At 37.3% G+C, this 19,752-nt stretch overlaps 1 protein-coding gene across 1 annotated transcript; it reads right to left on the bottom strand.

Annotated features, from left to right (window-relative positions):
• Positions 1-9,155: 9,155 nt before the first annotated feature.
• On the bottom strand, positions 9,156-18,107 carry LOC134302670 (trichohyalin-like). The gene is made up of 5 exons (XM_062987849.1): positions 17,773-18,107; positions 17,030-17,139; positions 15,634-16,314; positions 13,303-15,225; positions 9,156-11,178 (listed from the first exon to the last, which is right to left on the bottom strand). The coding sequence occupies exons 1-5, from the start codon at positions 18,105-18,107 to the stop codon at positions 9,374-9,376; spliced, it is 4,854 nt and encodes a 1,617-aa protein (XP_062843919.1). The 3' UTR covers positions 9,156-9,373.
• Positions 18,108-19,752: the final 1,645 nt, after the last annotated feature.

The raw sequence follows: 19,752 nt of genomic DNA, 5'->3' as shown, positions 1-19,752 counted from the left end.
CCGGTTTCCTCACACAGTCCAAAAACGTGCAAGTGAGGTGAATTGAAGATACTAAATTGTCCAAGACTGTGTTTGATATAAACTTGTGAACTGATAAACCTTGTGTAAAGAGTAACTACCGTTCCTGTCATGAATGTAACCAAAGTGTAAAAACATGACGTTAAAATCCTAATGAACAAACAAACAACTGGAACAACTGCCTTGCAACTTTTTGTTTATCTCCAGTCTGTACCATCTTTCCACCATGTTTTGTGGCAAACACATGAAGAGCAGTGCTTCTGCTCTAGTTATGTGGTCACCTGTCCAGTCCTGGGTTGGGCTGCAGCTTTGGTTTGGTTAATGTATATTTCTTAAGTCGTATTATTATGTTTATTTTCTTTTTTTCTTTTGGCATTTCAGCCACAGTACTGTTTTGCATTGGTTAAGCCTTCAGTCATTGGATTCTCTAACACTGCGGGTGCTGGGTCACACCTGGCACCTCTTTTGCCAGCACTCACCAACTTGTGACAGTAAGCTTTAGCCCACCCTGTGGTGTTTCTGGACGTAGGGCAATCAACTTAATACAGTTGTGGTGAATGGTACATGTCACTAGGTAATACAGAACTATAATCTGGCTTTATGCACTTTTGAGAGGCTCCCTTGGCTTTTCAAGGCAGATGAAGCTCACAATCACGAAATAGCATTAAATAAAAATAAACAGAAAGACTTTTAAAAACATATTAGATTGTAGTTTGTGCTTTGTTTACTGCAGAGTCAGTTCGTGCAGGTTTATTCGCTTTTGAATGTTTATTAGCCGAGAACGAGATGAAAGAAACTCGAATGTCAGGCCGAGTGTCCAATATGTCCACTATAAAACTAGCAGGGTTAAACGCATTAACACATTAACTAGCAGACAACACGCAGGCAAAATCCAACATAAAACCCACAGCAACACTAATAAGGAAGTTATAATGTGAGTTATGATGTTCTGATCCAACTACACTGAAACTTTGTGATCGACACGCTTCTTGCTGCTCTAAAAACAAGCTCTTTTGATTGGTCGGTAATTACGTCTATCTCCCCAGTAGTCCCGCCCCCTGCGCCACTAAGCCCCTGCAGCCACAGGTACAGATCAGTTCTGCAGCAGCTGACTGAGATATTTGTTGCAAAACTCGTGGCGGGCAGATTTGAAACTGTGCTGCAATGTTTTTATTCTCACATCAAAAATAAAAGTACTAATTTATTTTTTACAGGTACAAATCTTTTTTACAGTTACAGATTTTATTTTTACAGATGATAATTTTACAGATTTTTTTTACAGTTACAAATATATTTTTTACAGGTACAAATCTTTTTTACAGTTACAGATTTTATTTTTACAGATGATAATTTTACAGATTTTTTTTACAGTTACAAATTTATTTTTTACAGGTACAAATCTTTTTTACAGTTACAGATTTTATTTTTACAGATGATAATTTTACAGATTTTTTTTTACAGTTACAAATGTATTTTTTACAGGTACAAATCTTTTTCACAGTTACAGATTTTTTTTTTACAGGTACAAATTTTACAGATTTCATTTTCACAGGTGCAAAACTTTTGCTACATATTTACCTCCATACCTACTGTCCTCTTATAGAATTACATTAAACATCATCCATTCAGCTCGTCCTCTATTAACACTATTTTTATTTATTTATTTAATGTTGGTGTAGAAGACAATTTGAGTGGAATAAGATTTGAGTAGAGGTGGAAAGAATACTAAAATATTGTACTCAAGTAAAAGTACTAGTACTTTGATGATTTTTTACTTAAGTACAAGTAAAATTACTAGTCTAAAAATCTACCCAAGTAAAAAGTTAAAAGTAACTTATTTAAAATGTACTTACAGTAAACAGAAGGACATCATTTTTTAACAGAAGTTGATCGATCAGTGATACAGCAGACGACACACAGCTCACCAGCCATGCTGCATATTAGCACTTAATGTGTGGATTTAACCTCTCTACACACCTAACAGACTGAAACTGCTCTTATCAATTCAGAATAGTATTATTTCTGTTTATCCTCAATAAATCGCTGTTTAACGTTAGCATTATTTTATAGCTTGTTGGACTTAATGCTAACTAATTTGGTTCAGGTCAATAGTGCCAACTAACATTAACAATGTCTTAGTAATGGCAGGCATCGATGTTTTATGGCTAATTTGAGCAACTAAACTACAAATACTACCAATTTTAACTATGACTGCAACGGTACAAGTATTATTTATCGTACCTCTACATGTTTGCGCAAGTTTGATGTCGAGTTTTTTTATAGTTTTTTTTTACTCAGTAACTGATGTTATTTAAAATGTAGCGAATTACAATTCTTAATACAAAACATACTTAAGTAAAAGTAAAATTACAGGTTGTAAAATCTACTTTAAAAAGTACAAATACACAAAAAAACTACTCAGTTACAGTAACGCGGGTAAATGTCATTCGTTGCTGCAACAGTGAACTTTTTAATAATCTTCCCTTCTTTAACTTCATGTTTACCTGTTTGGAACATTCAGAATATTTTGGTTCTCAGTCACCACGTAATTTTCTACAAACAAAAAAGCTCATCAGTTAAGTTCAGGGGCTCCTAAGCTTCATAGATTGTATAGAATCCCCAGTCTTTTGATATCATGGATCAAGAGAATGGACAAGTTGAGAAAATAACAATCAAGGAAGGTCATTTGTTCAAAACACTGTGGTTAAAACCCTCACTGAATTAGCTCAGTGACTGCATTAAGATTAGAAAATAGATTTTTATCTTGTCTGCAGAGAAGGATCACACAGTCTCACTCTGAGTGTGATAAGAAGGGAAGAAAATAATCACCCTTTATACTCCCATCAGTGACCTTGCAAGACAGTTTTAGGTTCCATCATCAACTGAGATTTCTTAGCTAAAAACAGGAACTGGTCTAAACCAGCTAGAACTGGCTTTTGGAGGTCACAATGTCCAGAACTTACCAACAGACTTGATTCTACTACACACAGAACTAAAACTCTAACAAACTCTAATTTAATTCTTTATGCTTCTCACTTGCTGTAACGTTTGTTAGAAACAATTTTATTTATACATATGTACATCTACTATTTAATCAAATTCTATTTAACATGAATGAGGCTACACTAAGAGGATGGAGGTTCCTGTTGAGTCTGGTTCCTCTCAGGAATATGTAGGGAGTTTCTCCTTGTCACTGTCGCCCTTGGCTTTGCTCAGCAGGAATTGAGGTCCTGGAATCTATAAAGTTGCATTGAGACGGGGTCTATTGTAGTGCTATACAAATAAATTCACTTTGCTTGAACAATGTAATGTATAGATTACATTTATTTTTCATGTTGAAGTAAAAGTAGACATAAATGCATAGACAATTCTTTATGAAACAACTTACAAATCACATGTACTCCTGTTTTTATATTTAAAATATCATCATTTACAGTGACTATCACCATAAACACCATATAGATAGATAGATAGATAGATAGATAGATAGATAGATAGATAGATAGATAGATATCTAACAGTAATAATAATAAGAATTATAATAATAAAAGATGTGTAAACTATACAATTGTAACTATAACTATATAAGGATTCTGTTAAATAACTATAACTTCTCTATACAGAAATCTTTAAATGCTGCAAAATATTTTAATACAAAAAATAGAACAATAAAGGACAACCAATACTGCTTTCCAGACTAAATTCTGTCTGTTTTGCCCTTCCTTCAAATATAATAATAATCTCATCACCTTATGACTGTGACTGCAGTGTAGGTAGCCTTAAGCCTACTTCTAAGTAATATTAATTCTCTGGCTATTCTTATCCAAGTGACCACAAAATGTGGGTGTAGAGAACCACTGTTCTATTAGTACTTCTGGATCACAACGCAGTACCTATCTGGGCTGGTGGAGGCTGCGTACCAAAGTCGTAACGACACTATTTTGAGAATCATTTAAAGTCAACACACAAGGTCCAGTGAAGCAAAATTCTGACAATCGTCTAAAAGAAGGCGCCTTCTGGCCTGCGTTTACATACGCATGTGCAAACACCTTCACCTGCATCTGTTTCAGGAAAAAAATAGACCTACAGCTTCACATAACTTCATTGTAATCTATTCATTATTTTAATAAAATTAAACATTGACACAATTACTGCCAAAAATAAGCCTAAACTGATCAACCAAACTGTTAGAAGCTACTGTAATACCTGTAGAAACACACCATAAGTTAAAAATATACCCTTTCACAATTAGATTTGTTATGCGTGCCGTCCCCTTGCTGGCTGGCACAGAGTGAAGTCGCAGATTAACAAAACGTTCTCTTTGAACTACACTTTATAAGCATTCTGTGTACTCAATCAAGTGTTACTTGCTCAACCCTGGAGCTCTTTATTTGGGACTCTTGGCCTTGATTTTCAGCTCCCCTTGTGTCTGTCAGTTGGTTTTGTTTGTTCATTGGACTGATATGATGGGCTGAAGGCTGGACTTGATGAACTGCCTGCCGTCTCTCATTGGCAAGTTCCTGCATTCTTTTGATTTGGTTTTCGGTAAGTCAGTGGGTTATGAAGGCTTTCCTGTGTTGTGCTGGCATTTCTGCATGTAGCTGTCATGTGAACCCATCTTGTGCTTGAGTCTTTTTTCCACTGCTGGTGTTGCAGCTTTTTGCTGTTTTTCCTGCTGCTGGTTTGCTGGGTTCCCCTGTTGGATCGTACTGGGGAGTGTCTGGGTTGTTGGAACAACTGGGTAGCACTGTCGCCTCACAGCAAGAAGGTCCTGGGTTCGAACCCCAGGTGGGGCGGTTCGGATACTTTCTGTGTGGAGTTTGCATGTTCTCCCTGTGTCTGCGTGGGTTTACTCCGGGTGCTCCGGTTTCCTCACACAGTCCAAAAACGTGCAAGTGAGGTGAATTGAAGATACTAAATTGTCCAAGACTGTGTTTGATATAAACTTGTGAACTGATAAACCTTGTGTAAAGAGTAACTACCGTTCCTGTCATGAATGTAACCAAAGTGTAAAAACATGACGTTAAAATCCTAATGAACAAACAAACAACTGGAACAACTGCCTTGCAACTTTTTGTTTATCTCCAGTCTGTACCATCTTTCCACCATGTTTTGTGGCAAACACATGAAGAGCAGTGCTTCTGCTCTAGTTATGTGGTCACCTGTCCAGTCCTGGGTTGGGCTGCAGCTTTGGTTTGGTTAATGTATATTTCTTAAGTCGTATTATTATGTTTATTTTCTTTTTTTCTTTTGGCATTTCAGCCACAGTACTGTTTTGCATTGGTTAAGCCTTCAGTCATTGGATTCTCTAACACTGCGGGTGCTGGGTCACACCTGGCACCTCTTTTGCCAGCACTCACCAACTTGTGACAGTAAGCTTTAGCCCACCCTGTGGTGTTTCTGGACGTAGGGCAATCAACGTTGTTTATTGATGACTGGTTAATGAGTTTTCATAAGCTCATGTTATTTTTTCAAGCAGTGCCATCCGAGGGATCAAGGTTTCAGCAGTTCATTAGTTGTTTTTGGCTTTGACTAAAATGTTGTTGCAATCTTTCAGCCAGCATGGAATACATATGTATTCATAAGCCATTGCTGCTGACCCATACTGATCAATTAGTGTGTCCTCTCTGTAGATTTTTATAGACTGCCTTTCCTGATAGGCTACTAGGATTTCTGTGGGCGGGCATACATTTTGTTATTGTATGAATAAAGGTTAAAATAAGGTTTGTAAAATCATGGTTTTGTAATGGGAGGTTAAAGAAATCTGGTCAGGTGTCCATATACTTTTGACTATATACAGTGGTGCTTGAAAGTTTGTGAACCCTTTAGAATTGTCTATATTTCTGCATAAGTATGACCTAAAACATCATCAGATTTTCACACAAGTCCTAAAAGTAGATAAAGAGAACCCAGTTAAATAAAATGAGAACAAATTATTATACTTGGTCATTTATTTATTGAGGAAAATGATCCAATATTACATATTTGTGAGTGGCAAAAGTATGTGAACCTCTAGGATTAGAAGTTAATTTGAAGGTGAAATTAGAGTCAGGTGTTTTCAATTAATGGGATGACAATCAGGTGTGAGTGGGCACCCTGTTTTATTTAAAGAACAGGGATCTATCAAAGTCTGCTCTTCACAACACATGTTTGTGGAAGTGTATCATGGCACGAACAAAAAAGATTTCCGAGGACCTCAGAAAAAGAGTCGTTGATGCTCATCAGGCTGGAAAAGGTTACAAAACCATCTCTAAAGAGTTTGGACTCCACCAATCCACAGTCAGACAGATTGTGTACAAATGGAGGAAATTCAAGACCATTGTTACCCTCCCCAGGACTGGTCGACCAACAAAGATCACTCCAAGAGCAAGGCGTGTAATACAACCCCTGGCAAAAATTATGGAATCACCAGTCTCTGAGGATGTTCCTTCAGTTGTTTAATTTTGTAGAAAAAAAGCAGATCACAGATATGACAAAAAACTAAAGGCATTTCAAATGGCAACTTTCTGGCTTTAAGAAACACTAAAAGAAATCAAGAAAAATAATTGTGGTAGCCAGTAACAGTTAGATTTTTAGAACAAGCACAGGGAATAAATTATGGAATCACTCAATTCTGAGGAAAAAATTATGGAATCACCCTGCAAATTTTCATTACAAACACTAACACCTGCATCAGATTAAAGCTGCTCGTTAGTATGCAGGTAAAAAGGAGTGATCACACCTTGGAGAGCTGTTGCAACAAGTGGACTGACATGAATCATGGCTCCAACACCAGAGATGTCAATTGAAACAAAGGATAGGATTATCAAACTCCTTAATAAAAGAGGGTAAATCATCACGCAGTGTTGCACAAGATGTTGGTTGTTCAGTCAGCTGTGTCTAAAACCTGGACCAAGTACAAACAAAATGGGAAGGTTGTAAAAGGGAAGCATACTGGTAGACCAAGGAAGACATCAAAGCGTCAAGACAGAAAACTTAAAGCAATATGCCTTGAAAACAGAAAATGTACAACAAAACAAATGAGGAACAAATGGCAGGAAACTGGAGTCAACGTCTGTGACCGAACTGTAAGAAACCGCCTAAAGGAAATGGGATTTACATACAGAAAAGCTAAAAGAAAGCCATCACTAACACCTAAACAGAAAAAAAAAAGGTTACAATGGGCTAAGGAAAGGCAATCGTGGACTGTGGATGACTGGATGAAAGTCATATTCAGTGATGAATCTCGAATCTGCATTGGGCAAGGTGATGATGCTGGAACTTTTGTTTGGTGCCGTTCCAATGAGATTTATGCAGACGACTGTCTGAAGAAAACATGCAAATTTCCACAGTCATTGATGATATGGGGCTGCATGTCAGGTAAAGGCACTGGGGAGATGGCTGTCATTACATCTTCAATAAATGCACAGGTTTACATTGACATTTTGGACACTTTTCTTATCCCATCTATCGAAAGGATGTTTGGGGATGATGAAATCATTTTTCAAGATAATAATGCATCTTGCCATAGAGCAAAATCTGTGAAAACATTCCTTGAAGAAAGACACATATGGTCAATGTCATGGCCTGCAAACAGTCCGGATCTCAATCCAATTGAAAATCTGTGGTGGAAGTTAAAGAAAATGGTCCATGACAGGGCTCCAACCTGCAAAGCTGATCTGGCAACAGCAATCAGAGAAAGCTGGAGCCAGATTGATGAAGAGTACTGTTTGTCACTCATTAAGTCAATGCCTCAGAGACTGCAAGCAGTTATAAAAGCCAGAGGTGGTGCAACAAAGTACTAGTGATGTGTTGGAGTGTTATTTTGTTTGTCATGATTCCATAATTTTTTCCTCAGAATTGAGTGATTCCATAATTTATTCCCTGTGCTTGTTCTAAAAATCTAACTGTTACTGGCTACCACAATTATTTTTCTTGATTTCTTTTAGTGTTTCTTAAAGCCAGAAAGTTGCCATTTGAAATGCCTTTAGTTTTTTGTCATGTCTGTGATCTGCTTTTTTTCTACAAAATTAAACAACTGAAGGAACATCCTCAGAGACTGGTGATTCCATAATTTTTGCCAGGGGTTGTAGTCGGCAAGGTCACAAAGGACCCCAGGGTAACTTCTAAGCAACTGATGGCCTCTCTCACATTGGCTAATGTTAATGTTCATGAGTTCACCATCAGGAGAACACTGAACAACAATGGTGTGTATGGTAGGGTTGCAAGGAGAAAGCCACTGCTCTCCAAAAAGAACATTGCTGCTCGTCTGCAGTTTGCTACAGATCACGTGGACGAGCCAGAAGGCTATTGGAAGAATGTTTTGTGGACGGATGAGACCAAAATAGAACTTTTTGGTTTAAATGGAAAGCGTTATGTTTGGAGAAAGGAAAACACTGCATTCCAGCATAAGAACCTTATCCCATCTGTGAAACATGGTGGTGGTAGTATCATGGTTTGGGCCTGTTTTGCTGCATCTGGGCCAGGACGGCTTGCCATCATTGATGATTGAATGCTGAATTATATCAGAGAATTCTAAAGGAAAATGTCAGGACATCTGTCCACGAACTGACTCTCAAGAGAAGGTGGGTCATGCAGCAAGACAACGACCCTAAGCACACAAGTTGTTCTACAAAGAATGGTTAAAGAAGAATAAAGTTCATGTTTTGGAATGGCCAAGTCAAAGTCCTGACCTTAATCCAATCGAAATGTTGTGGAAGGACCTGAAGTGAGCAGTTAATGTGAGGAAACCCACCAACATCCCAGAGTTGAAGCTGTTCTGTACGGAGGAATGGACTAAAATTCCTCCAAGCCGGTGTGCAGGACTGATCAACAGTTACCGGAAACGTTTAGTTGCAGTTATTGCTGCAAAGGGGGGTCACACCAGATACTGAAAGCAAAGGTTCACATACTTTTGCCACTCACAAATATGTAATATTGGATCATTTTCCTCAATAAATAAATGACCAAGTACAATATTTTTGTCTCATTTGTTTAACTGGGTTCTCTTTATCTACTTTTAGGACTTGTGTGAAAATCTGATGATGTTTTAGGTCACATTTATGCAGAAATATAGACAATTCTAAAGGGTTCACAAACTTTCAAGCACCACTGTAATTTATTTACAAAAGCTATGTTTTCTGACTAACCCACATTGTGTTGTTGAAATCTAAATATCAAGACAATAATACCCATACAGAAGCAGTTGTTTTTAGAGGATAGTACATGTGCTTTTTTTTAAGCTCATCTTTCTCCTTATGTAATTCACGCTCTGTTTCCTCCTTGCTCTTTTTAAGTTCATCATATTTTTTCTGTGTACCGCGGTGCAGCTCATCAAGAAGTTCGGAATCCTTCTGGTACTTGGTAATCAGCTCCTCTATGCGTTTTTTAACTGAGCTTCAGCATCATTAAATTGCTCAGCTTGTCTTCTAGCCTCATCTTCATATTTGCTCTTCATGTCCAGCTCTTTCTTCTCGTAGTTCTTTTTCATTTCCTCACGCTCTCGTTCTTCTTTCTCTCTTCTGTCTCTGTCTTCTTTCTCTCTTCTCTTGATCTCTTCTTGTCTTTCTCTCTCAATTTCATCTTTTAGTCTCTTTATCCTCTGTCTGACTTCTTCTCTTCTCTCATTGTCCTCACTGGTTCTTCTCTCCCACTTTTCTTTTTTAATTGTTTCTCGTTCTTCATACTCTTTCTTCATTTTTAGTTTGTATTCCTCATACTCTCGCTCTCTCTGCTCTCTTCCTCTTCTTTCTGCTTCTTTCCACTGTTCTCTTTCCTCTTCTCTTTTATGTATTTCATCTTCTCTTTCCTTCTCAAAGTTTCTTTTTATTTGTTCTTGTTTTTCTTCCTGTTCTTTTACTTCTTTATCATGTTTCTCTTTTGTTCTCTTGTGTTCTTCTTCTCTTTCTCTCATCCTCTTTTTCCATTTAATCTCATGTTCTCTCAGTTTTCTCTTAATATCGTCTTTTATCTCTTTTTTATCATTTTCTGCCTCCTTTATTTTCCTCCTCCAGTTTTCCTGTTCTTCTTCTTGTTCTTTTCTTCTCTTTTGTTCCTCCTCGTCTCTCTTTTTAATCTCTTCTTGTTGTCTGATTTGTAGTTTCTCCATTGCTTGTTTTTGTTCACGTTCAAAACGTTCCCTCTCGATTTTTTCTCTTCCTGTTCTCCTCTGGTCCTCCTCGTCTTTTTCAGCTTGCTGCTTGAGAAATGTTGTATTTTGGTTTTCCATTTCCTTCCTCATCTCCTCCAACATGCGATCATTCTCTGCCTTTTGTCGTTCATCCTCTTCTGATGTTCTCTGATCCTCTAGCCTCCGTTTCTCCTTTTCTTCTTCTTCTTTTTTCTCAAACTCTCGCCTCAGAGCTTTTTCCCTTTCCTTAAACACTTTTTCTCTTTCATGTCTCTCCTGTTCCAACTTTTCTTTCTCTGTCTCCATACTCTTCCTTATCTTCTCCAGTTCTTCTTCATATTTGTATCTCAGAACATCTTTTTCAGCCTGCATCTGTTCCTCCTTCTCTTTCAGTATTTCTTGTTGTTTCTGCTGGATGGAATTTTCTGCCGCCTCAAACATCTCGTTTGTAAAGTAATTGTTTCTGTCAGACTTTATCATTCCTTCTATCATTCTGATAAGATCACAGACTTGTGTACGATCGTTCTTTTCTTTATTATTGAACATGTGAACTCTTCCACCACAGTCCCTGATTAGTTTATCTATGCTTTTGTGATTGCTGTTTTTGATATATTCTTCAAAAGTCTGATCTTCCAGATCATCTCCGTATGTAAACAGCACTATGGTGTACTTTGCAGCATCAGTACCAAACATTTTCTTGATCAAATTAAGGGTCTCCAGCTCTTCCTGTGTGATTCTTCCTACACTTAACACAATGATAAAGGCGTGAGGTCCAGGAGCAGAGAGTGAGATACATTTCACTATTTCTTCAGTTGTTTCTATATTCGACAATGTGGTGTCAAAAAGTCCTGGAGTATCAACAACAGCAATGGATTTGCCCTCAACTTCTCCAAATCCCTTATGGCAAATTTTTGTCACAGAGGTCATGCTGACACTACACTGAAATTCTTTTCTTCCAAGGATGGTGTTTCCTGTTGCACTTTTCCCATTTCCTTTTTTTCCGATAAGAACAATTCTTAGACTCCCAGGATCAGGTGATTCACCCTCAGCACCTGAAAATAAAATGTATTAAATTAAAATGAAATGTATTCAATTTTCTGGTGTGAATTTTAACTTTGCAAAAATAATTCAATATTTTATATCATAACCATGTCCCTACAATGTTCTTTGTTTAAAATAAAGTTTAAATATCTCTTTTCTATACGTCTTTGTTACAAATCCAAAAAAATACAGGCTGAGAGACATATTTTCTATTACTCTGGTATGAGCATTGGCTAGATAAGTTGTGCTAAGAAATGTCATCAAGCCACAGATTCATGTCTGTTTTGAGTGTAGTGTGTGGCCCCACCATCAGATAGCAGTAATATTGCTAATAATTATAAAAACATTGACAGGTGCATGTGGGGCTTGAAAGGACATCAAGAGGTGCTTCTAATTTGCCATGTTTGCTTAATTTATGTTTTAAGTGAATCAATGCCAGACAGTTCAAGTTTTGTTTACTGTTTTATGTGATGTTTTTGCGCAGATGAGAAAAGTAATGAGAAACAACACTGAAGGCTTTAAGTGTTTCCAGGAACACACTGGCCTCAGCAATTTTGAAATGGAAAAAAGCTTGGCAAACCTTCTTATATTTCACCAAATTGGGCATCCAACCAAGAACAGCCTTGGTCATAGAGATAAAATAGAATCCAATGGTTTCAATAATAAAGCTCCAAAAGTCGTGTGCAGAGATGGAAGAACCTGTAGGAAGGCCAATTATCTCAGCTTGCACACAGTAAATCAGGCCAGAATGATTTTTAGCAGAGTGGCAGAACAGAAAGCACCAGTTGAGTAATGGGCATATGACAGCCAAACAACATGTAAAGGACTACTAGGACTCTGGTGAAATGAGGGAAAAGATTCTTTGGCCTAATAAGTTGAAAATTACACTTAAAAAAACTAAACTTAAAACCCTACTGAACACCTGTGAAAAATGGGATTAGTTAGGTGTACATTATAATAATAACAGTAATATTAATAATAATAAAGGATGTGACAATAGTAACTATCCACCTGTAACTATAACTATATAAAAACGCTGCTAAATAACTATAACTTCTCTATACAGAAAGCATAACAGAAATCTTTAAATTGGTTCAATGCTGCAAATATTTTTATATTAAAAAAAATCTTCTATCAGTTGAACAATGGAGGACGACCAGTGCTGCTTTCCAGACTGAATTCTTTCAGTTTTGCCCGTCCATCAAATATAATAATAAACTCATCACCTCATGATGTGACCACAGTGTCTGTAGCCTTTAGTCTGCCTCTATGTAACACTAATTCTCTGGCTTATCCAACCAAGTGACCACAAAATCTTGGTGTAGAGAACCACTGTTCCATTAGTACTTTTGACCTACACTTTACTTTATTCTGGGTCACAGTGCAGTACTCTTCTGGGCTGGTGGAGGCTGCAGACCAAAGTCGTAACGACACTCTTTTAAAAATCATTTAAAGTCGACAGACAAGGTCCTGTGAAGCAAAATTCAGCATGTAGTATTTTCTTGTTCCCACCCTACAAATGTCTAAAAGAATGTGCCTCTTATGCAAGGCACTCACCAGGCTGTGACAGTAAGCTTTAGCCCAGCTTGTGGTGATCCATATAACCTGTGCATAGCAGAGTCTTTACCTGCATTTGTGAATGCAGCAACCAACATTGTTTATTGATGACAGGTTGTTGAGTTTTTATGACTTCATGTGATTTCGTTACAAAAACATGCGGTTTTATCAAGCAGGGCCTTCGTAGAAATCATTAATTGTTTTTGGCAACTGTAAGGGGCTCCTTATGTATTTATAGGACATTGCTGCTGGCCCATACTGATCAATAAGTGTGTTCTCCCTGTAGATAATTATAGACTGCCTCTCCTGATAGGCTACAGGGATTTCTGTGGGCGGGCATAAATTTTTTATTGTATGAATAAAAGTTAAAATAATAATCATGGTTTTGTAATGGGAGGTTAAATTAGGTAATCTTGCTCAGGTGTCCACATACTTTTTACTATATAATTTATTTACAAAAGATACAATTTCTGACTAACCCAGCTTGGATTGTTGAAATATCAATACAATAATAAACAGAAGCAGTAGTTTTTAGAGAATAGTACATGTGTTTTTTTTAAGTTTATCTATTTCCTTACGTAATTCACGCTCCGTCTCCTCCTTGCTCTGTTTAAGCTCAGCATATTCCTTCTGTAAACCGCGGTACAGATCAGTGAGAAGTTCGGAATCCTTCTGGTGTTTAGTAATCAGCTCCTCTATGTGTTTTTCCAACTGAGCTTTAACATCATTAAATTGCTCAGCTTGTCTTCTAGCCTCATCTTCATATTTGCTCTTCATGTCCAGCTCTTTCTTCTCGTAGTTCTTTTTCATTTCCTCACGCTCTCGTTCTTCTTTCTCTCTTCTGTCTCTGTCTTCTTTCTCTCTTCTCTTGATCTCTTCCTGTCTTTCTCTCTCAATTTCCTCTTTTAGTCTCTTTATTCTCTGCCTGACATCTTCTCTTTTATAGTACTCACTGTTTTTTCTCTCCCACTCTTCTTTTCTAATTCTTTTTCTTTCTTCAAACTCTTTCTTCATTTTTATTATGTATTCCTCATACTCTCGCTCTCTCTGCTCTCTTTCTCTTCTTTCTGCTTCTTTCCACTGTTCTCTTTCCTCTTCTCTTTTACGTCTTTCATCTTCTCTTTCCTTCTCAAAGTTTCTTCTTATTTGTTCTTGTTTTTCTTCCTGTTCTTTTACTTCTTTATCATGTTTCTCTTTTGTTCTCTTGTGTTCTTCTTCTCTTGCTTTCATCTTCTCTTTCAATTCCATTTCTTGTTCTCTCTGTTTTCTGTGAATATCATCTTTTATCTCCTTTTCATCATTTTCTGCCTCCCTCATTTTCCTCTTCCAGGTTTCCTGTTCTTCTTCTTGTTCTTTTCTTCTCTTTTGTTCTTCCTCGTCTCTCTTTTTAATCTCTTCTTGCTGTCTGATTTTTAGTTTCTCCATTGCTTGTTTTTGTTCATGTTCAAAACGTTCCCTCTCGATTTTTTCTCTTCCTGTTCTCCTCTGGTCCTCCTCGTCTTTTACAGCTTGCTGCTTGAGAAATGTAGTATTTTGGTTTTCCATTTCCTTCCTCATCTCCTCCAACATGCGATCACTCTCTGCCTTTTGACGTTCATTTTCTTCTGATCTTTTCTGATCCTCCAGCCTCCGTTTTTCCTTTTCTTCTTCTTCTTTTTTCATAAACTCTTGTCTCAGAGCTTCTTCTCTTTCCTTAAACACTTTTTCTCTTTCACATCTCTCCTGTTCCAGCTTTTCTTTCTCTGTCTCCATACTCTTCCTTATTTTCTCCAGCTCTTCTTCATATTTGTATTTCAGAGCTTCTTTTTCAGCCTGCATCTGTTCCTCCTTCTCTTTCAGTATTTCTTGTTGTTTCTGTTGGATGGAATTTTCTGCCACCTCAAACATCTCGTTTGTAAAGTAATTGTTTCTGTCAGACTTTATCATTTCTTCTATCATTCTGATAAGATCATAGACTTGTGTACGATCGTTCTTTTCTTTATTATTGAACACATGAACTCTTCCACCACAGTCACTGATTAGTTTATCCATGCTTTTATAATCGCTGTTTTTGATATATTCTTTGATAGAAGTCTGATCTTCCAGATCATCTCCACGTGTAAACAGCACTATGGTGAACTTTGCAGCATCAGAACCAAACATTTTCTTGATCAGACTCAGAGTCTCCATTTCTTCCTGTGCGCTTCTTCCTACACTTAACACAATGATAAAGGCGTGAGGTCCAGGAGCAAAGAGTGAGATACATTTCACTATTTCTTCAATTGCCTCTTTATTCGACAATGTGGTGTCAAAAAGTCCTGGAGTATCAACAACAGCAATGGATTTGCCCTCAACTTCTCCAACTACCTTTTGACAAATTTTTGTCACAGATTTCATGCTGGCACTACACTGAAATGCTTTTCTTCCAAGGATGGTGTTTCCTGATGCACTTTTCCCATTTCCTGTTTTTCCAATAAGAACAATTCTTAGACTCCCAGGATCAGGTGATTCACCCTCAGCACCTGAAAATAAAATTTCTTAAATTAAAATTGCATTCATTTAATTTTTAACTTTAACTTTGGTATGAATTTTATCTTTACATGAATAACATTTAAAACAATAATTAATAATACATAATTATTAATATTTTTAAATTGTGGATTATTTTTAAATAACAATAACAATGTCCTATCCAATGTACTTTGCACTAAAATATTTAACTTATTTAAATATGTAATATTTAACTATTTTAATAACCTGCCTGTGGGCCTAACAAACAAAAATGGCCAAGTCTGAGAGAGGGAAGGTTAAATCTCACTGCCATTGCAAAATATGATCTCAGTGTCTCATTTCAATTGGACATAAAATGAACCTACTAGATACAGCTGTAAAAACTCTGCCGCCCTACTAGTAAATATCAAGCCACTCACATATTTGTTGTAGATGTTTCTCTAGCTGCTTGATTCTCTTCTCCTGTTCAGCCAGTTTTTTCCCCAGTTCTTGTTTAGCTTCATCTCTTTGTGCTTTAACGTACATCAGAAGAGAATAAAACTCATTGGTAGTCGCCATCTTCTTTACTTGATCCAACAGATCTGGTACCTGCTGGAGTCTTTCACTCTCTGTTTTCTGTAACATGATGTATCTACCACTGCACATGCTGAGAAGTTCTTCTGTTTCTGAACTTTGTTTAATAAAGTTTATTGCTGCAGTTTCATCACTGTTACTGTTGCTGAAGAGGACGATGGTGTGGTCATTCATTCTGGAGCTGAAGATCCTCTGGATCATCTTGATTTCTGCTTTATCTTCATCCTGAAGTGGACCAACAGGTATGATGATGATGAAAGCATGAACTCCAGGATTACAAAGAGATACACACTGAAGAGTCTCTCGCATCACTTCCTCTTCTGAGAGCTGAGTGTCATATAGAGTCGGGGTCTCTACCAGTGTGACCTGGTATCCACTCACCACACCCTTCCTCATTAAACACTCTGATCTGGGATCTGATATCAGTTCTGTCTGCTTCAGAATAAGATCTGATATTGAAGATTTTAGTTCATCACTTCCACACAGCACCAAGTTCAACACTGGTAATGTAGAGACTCCTTCGGCCACTGAAGTAACAGAATAAAAGTGGTAAAATCGCAAAGAAATATGATAATTAATGTTACATTTGCCTAATAAACTACAGCACAGGCATTTTAACAGGTTTCCATGAGTGAATTGGCATTAATTGGCATATTAACTGATATTTTGTTTATTCTACAGACAATATAGTCATGCTACATTTTCATCCAAAGTTATTCTGCTTAAGTAGTCATTTAAACAAGCTAAATAAACAAGTAAAGTAAATAGAGACTGTAAGAAATGACAGTTTATCAGGAATATAAAAATTTGATATTTAGAGGTATTATTAACCTAACATGCTGAATACTTTTTATAATTTTGTCTTTGTTTCTTCTTGGCCATTTTGGTTTCACTGACGCAATACCTTTAAATTTATTACAGAAACAAAAAATATTTAGATATTGGTATTAATATGTTATAAAGTTGAAGTCAAATAAACACAAATCTCTTTGTTTAATCACTAAGATTGCATTTTAGAATATACTAACATTAGCCACATTGGCTATTATTAAAGTCAATACAGTTGTAAAACAATAAATCCAATCCCAACAACTATGTTGATTAGAAAGGATTCATCCAGTCAGCTCCTCAGGTTATAATTATGCTATTTAAATAAATTAAACAAAATATATACCAAAATAAATGAGTAATTAAAATAGTGCTTTGTAATAAATGTTTATGTTTTTAGTAGCTCCAGTTAACCTGACTGCATGTTCTCCATTACTGCTTGACTTAAGCTGCTTAACAGTCTGTGGTTGCCGTGTCCGTTTCTCCTTTCCATGAGGACATTCTCAATAAGAGATCGATCTGGTCTGCAGGCAGGCCAGACAAGCACTTTCACTCAACAATACTTTCACACAACGCAAATCACCTATGCCATAGCACTGATGCACCTCCAGACCTTGACAGATGTTGGCTTTTCATCTCTCTTTTCATGTCCAGATTTCCTAAATCTTTACACAACATTATATTGACTTCTCCAACTCTCATTGTTTGCAGCCTCCAGTCCACCCTTCTGGCCTTTGACCGAACACTCCTCCATCCAACGACACAATAGACCTCTCCAATGTGCAAGTACCATGACCTCCATGAGGTTTTTAGTTAGTTTTTAGTTTTACTTGATTTCAGACGCCGGGGCTGGGGCCTCCAATATCTTGTTGACTGGGAGGGCTATGGTCCCGAGGAACGCTCCTGGGTTCCCCGCTCAGCCATTTTGGATCCCCACCTCATCCAGAAGTTTCACCAAGACAACCCTGACAAGCCATGTAGACCGCCAAGAGACGCCCTTTGAGGGCGATACTGTCAGGAGTTCTATCTGTGCTGTTTATTCTTTGTGCTCCACTTAGAGAAGTTTTGGTGGCATCTAGTGACTCTAAAGTGAACTGTACTGTTTTTTCCCAGCTCAGCTCAGCCAATAGATCATCCCTATTAATTATTATGCACACCTGTTCCCAATCTCCACCTCATTACTCAGCCTTCCAAAGCCTCTGGTTTTCTTCCACTCGTCACCAGGTTGTCCACTGACTCCAACATTGTTTCTCATCAGCTCACTTTGATATTGAACTCTGATATTGAATTTATCTGATCTTTGTATTCCCTTGGACCCCCTGCTTCTTTTGTTACTGGACTCTCCTATTGCGTTCTCCTCTTGGATCCCCTGCTCCTCGCCACCTTCCATCTCTACTGTCTCCAGTGTTACCCTCTGCTCCCCGGCCTCCCTCCTGTCTCCTGGGTCTCCCACAGCTTCCCCCGGCCTCTGTCCTGCCTCCTGGGGTCCCATGCTGCTCCCCTGGCTTCATTTCTGTTTTCTGGGTCCCTTGCTGCTGCTTCTGAGGTCCCTCCTGCCCTGAGAATTTTGATTTCTTGTTGTCCTTAATAAACTCATTTAATTTATCTCTGAGTCTGTGGTGGGGTGTTCACTTTGTGGTTCCTAAAAAACCTTGCCAGGCTTACTGCCTCCCCTTAACAGTTTTATTTATACACTTTTATTTAACTAATAAAATAAATAACTAATTATTTAACTAATAAAATTTATAAAGAATGACTTTGAATGTTTTGGGCAACTTGATTGTATATTGTAAATATAAAGAAAGTTTGAATTTGATGCCAGCTACACTGCTATCACAACCCTTGAATTGACTGCTGGTGTGAATCATTAGACAACAGGTCTGTTAATCACCAAAAAACCCAAAAAGAGCTGATTTGTTCATAAATAACACTATATTATTACCTTAGTACATTTTACATATCTATACTCTCAGCACTTGAGGGAATATTTTGTTTTGTTAAGTATATTAATGCACAGCTGCTATATGTAATAAGTGGAGCAATGCCAACGTTCTGAAGCGTGTGATCATTTAACTCCAGTTTACCAGAGCCATTAATTCAGCTGATACTGGAGCAGAGTAAACACAGTAAACACTTAAATTACTAAAATCTTTATGACCTAAGCTCAAGAAAGGAATTGTTTTTATGTTTTATGTGCATGAATGCTAGGTGTAATTTACTGTAATTTACTGTTTTTGTTTAGAATGTCATAGGCTATAATGTGTTTTAGGTGCTATTATTAGCTGGGTTTCACCATCCACAGCTTTATTTATTAATACAATATTTTTAAATAATGTTTTTTTTAAATAAAGACAACCTCAAAATTCAAAACATCATAAAAAAATCATGAAGCTTAAACAATCTATGTAGTTGTGCAAATGATCTACAAAATAAATAAATACCATGTTTTATCCTTAGTAAACACATTAAAATAATCTTACCTCCACTCTGCACCAGCTGTTTTCTCTTCACAGCTGGATCAGTTGATGTAGTTTCTAATGAATAATCCTGGTCTTGTGGTCGTGGTAATCCCAGGTTCTTCCTCTCTTGTGGTTCATTAATTGTGCAGGTCATGTGATCTCCTCCATTCTCAGTTACCATCACATCTATCTTCTTCAGAAGCTGCAGAACTTGATGTTTATTAAAGAGTGATAGATTCACAATTCTGTAGTGTTTCATCTCACATTCACTGATACATGTGGAGAAGAATCCATGCTCTTCAGCTGTAGTTACTAATAATAAGCGGTTTATAGACTGTGGGATGTACGAGTACAGGGTGCTTATGATTCTGTCATTGTGCTCCTTTGTGAGGTTTTGGAACTGGAGCACCAGTAAGAACACATGAGGTCCAGGATCTGAGAGTGTGATGCACTCTTTCACTTTCTGTATCAGTTCCTTCTGAGAGAGGTTTGGATTATATAGGTGAGGTGCATTGATGATGGTGATGGTTCTTCCCTCCACCCGTCCACTAACTCTCTGACAGTGATGATCTAGTAAATATGGATGAAACGCTTCTCTTCCCAGGAGGATGTTTGCTAATGTGTTGGTGTAATGAACATTTGTACCCAGTAGCACGATCCTCAGCTCAGAGACTGAAA

The sequence above is a fragment of the Trichomycterus rosablanca genome, chromosome 2 (assembly GCF_030014385.1).
Source record: "Trichomycterus rosablanca isolate fTriRos1 chromosome 2, fTriRos1.hap1, whole genome shotgun sequence".
Lineage (NCBI taxonomy): Eukaryota > Metazoa > Chordata > Actinopteri > Siluriformes > Trichomycteridae > Trichomycterus > Trichomycterus rosablanca.
This window is presented reverse-complemented; position numbering and strand designations above follow the sequence as displayed.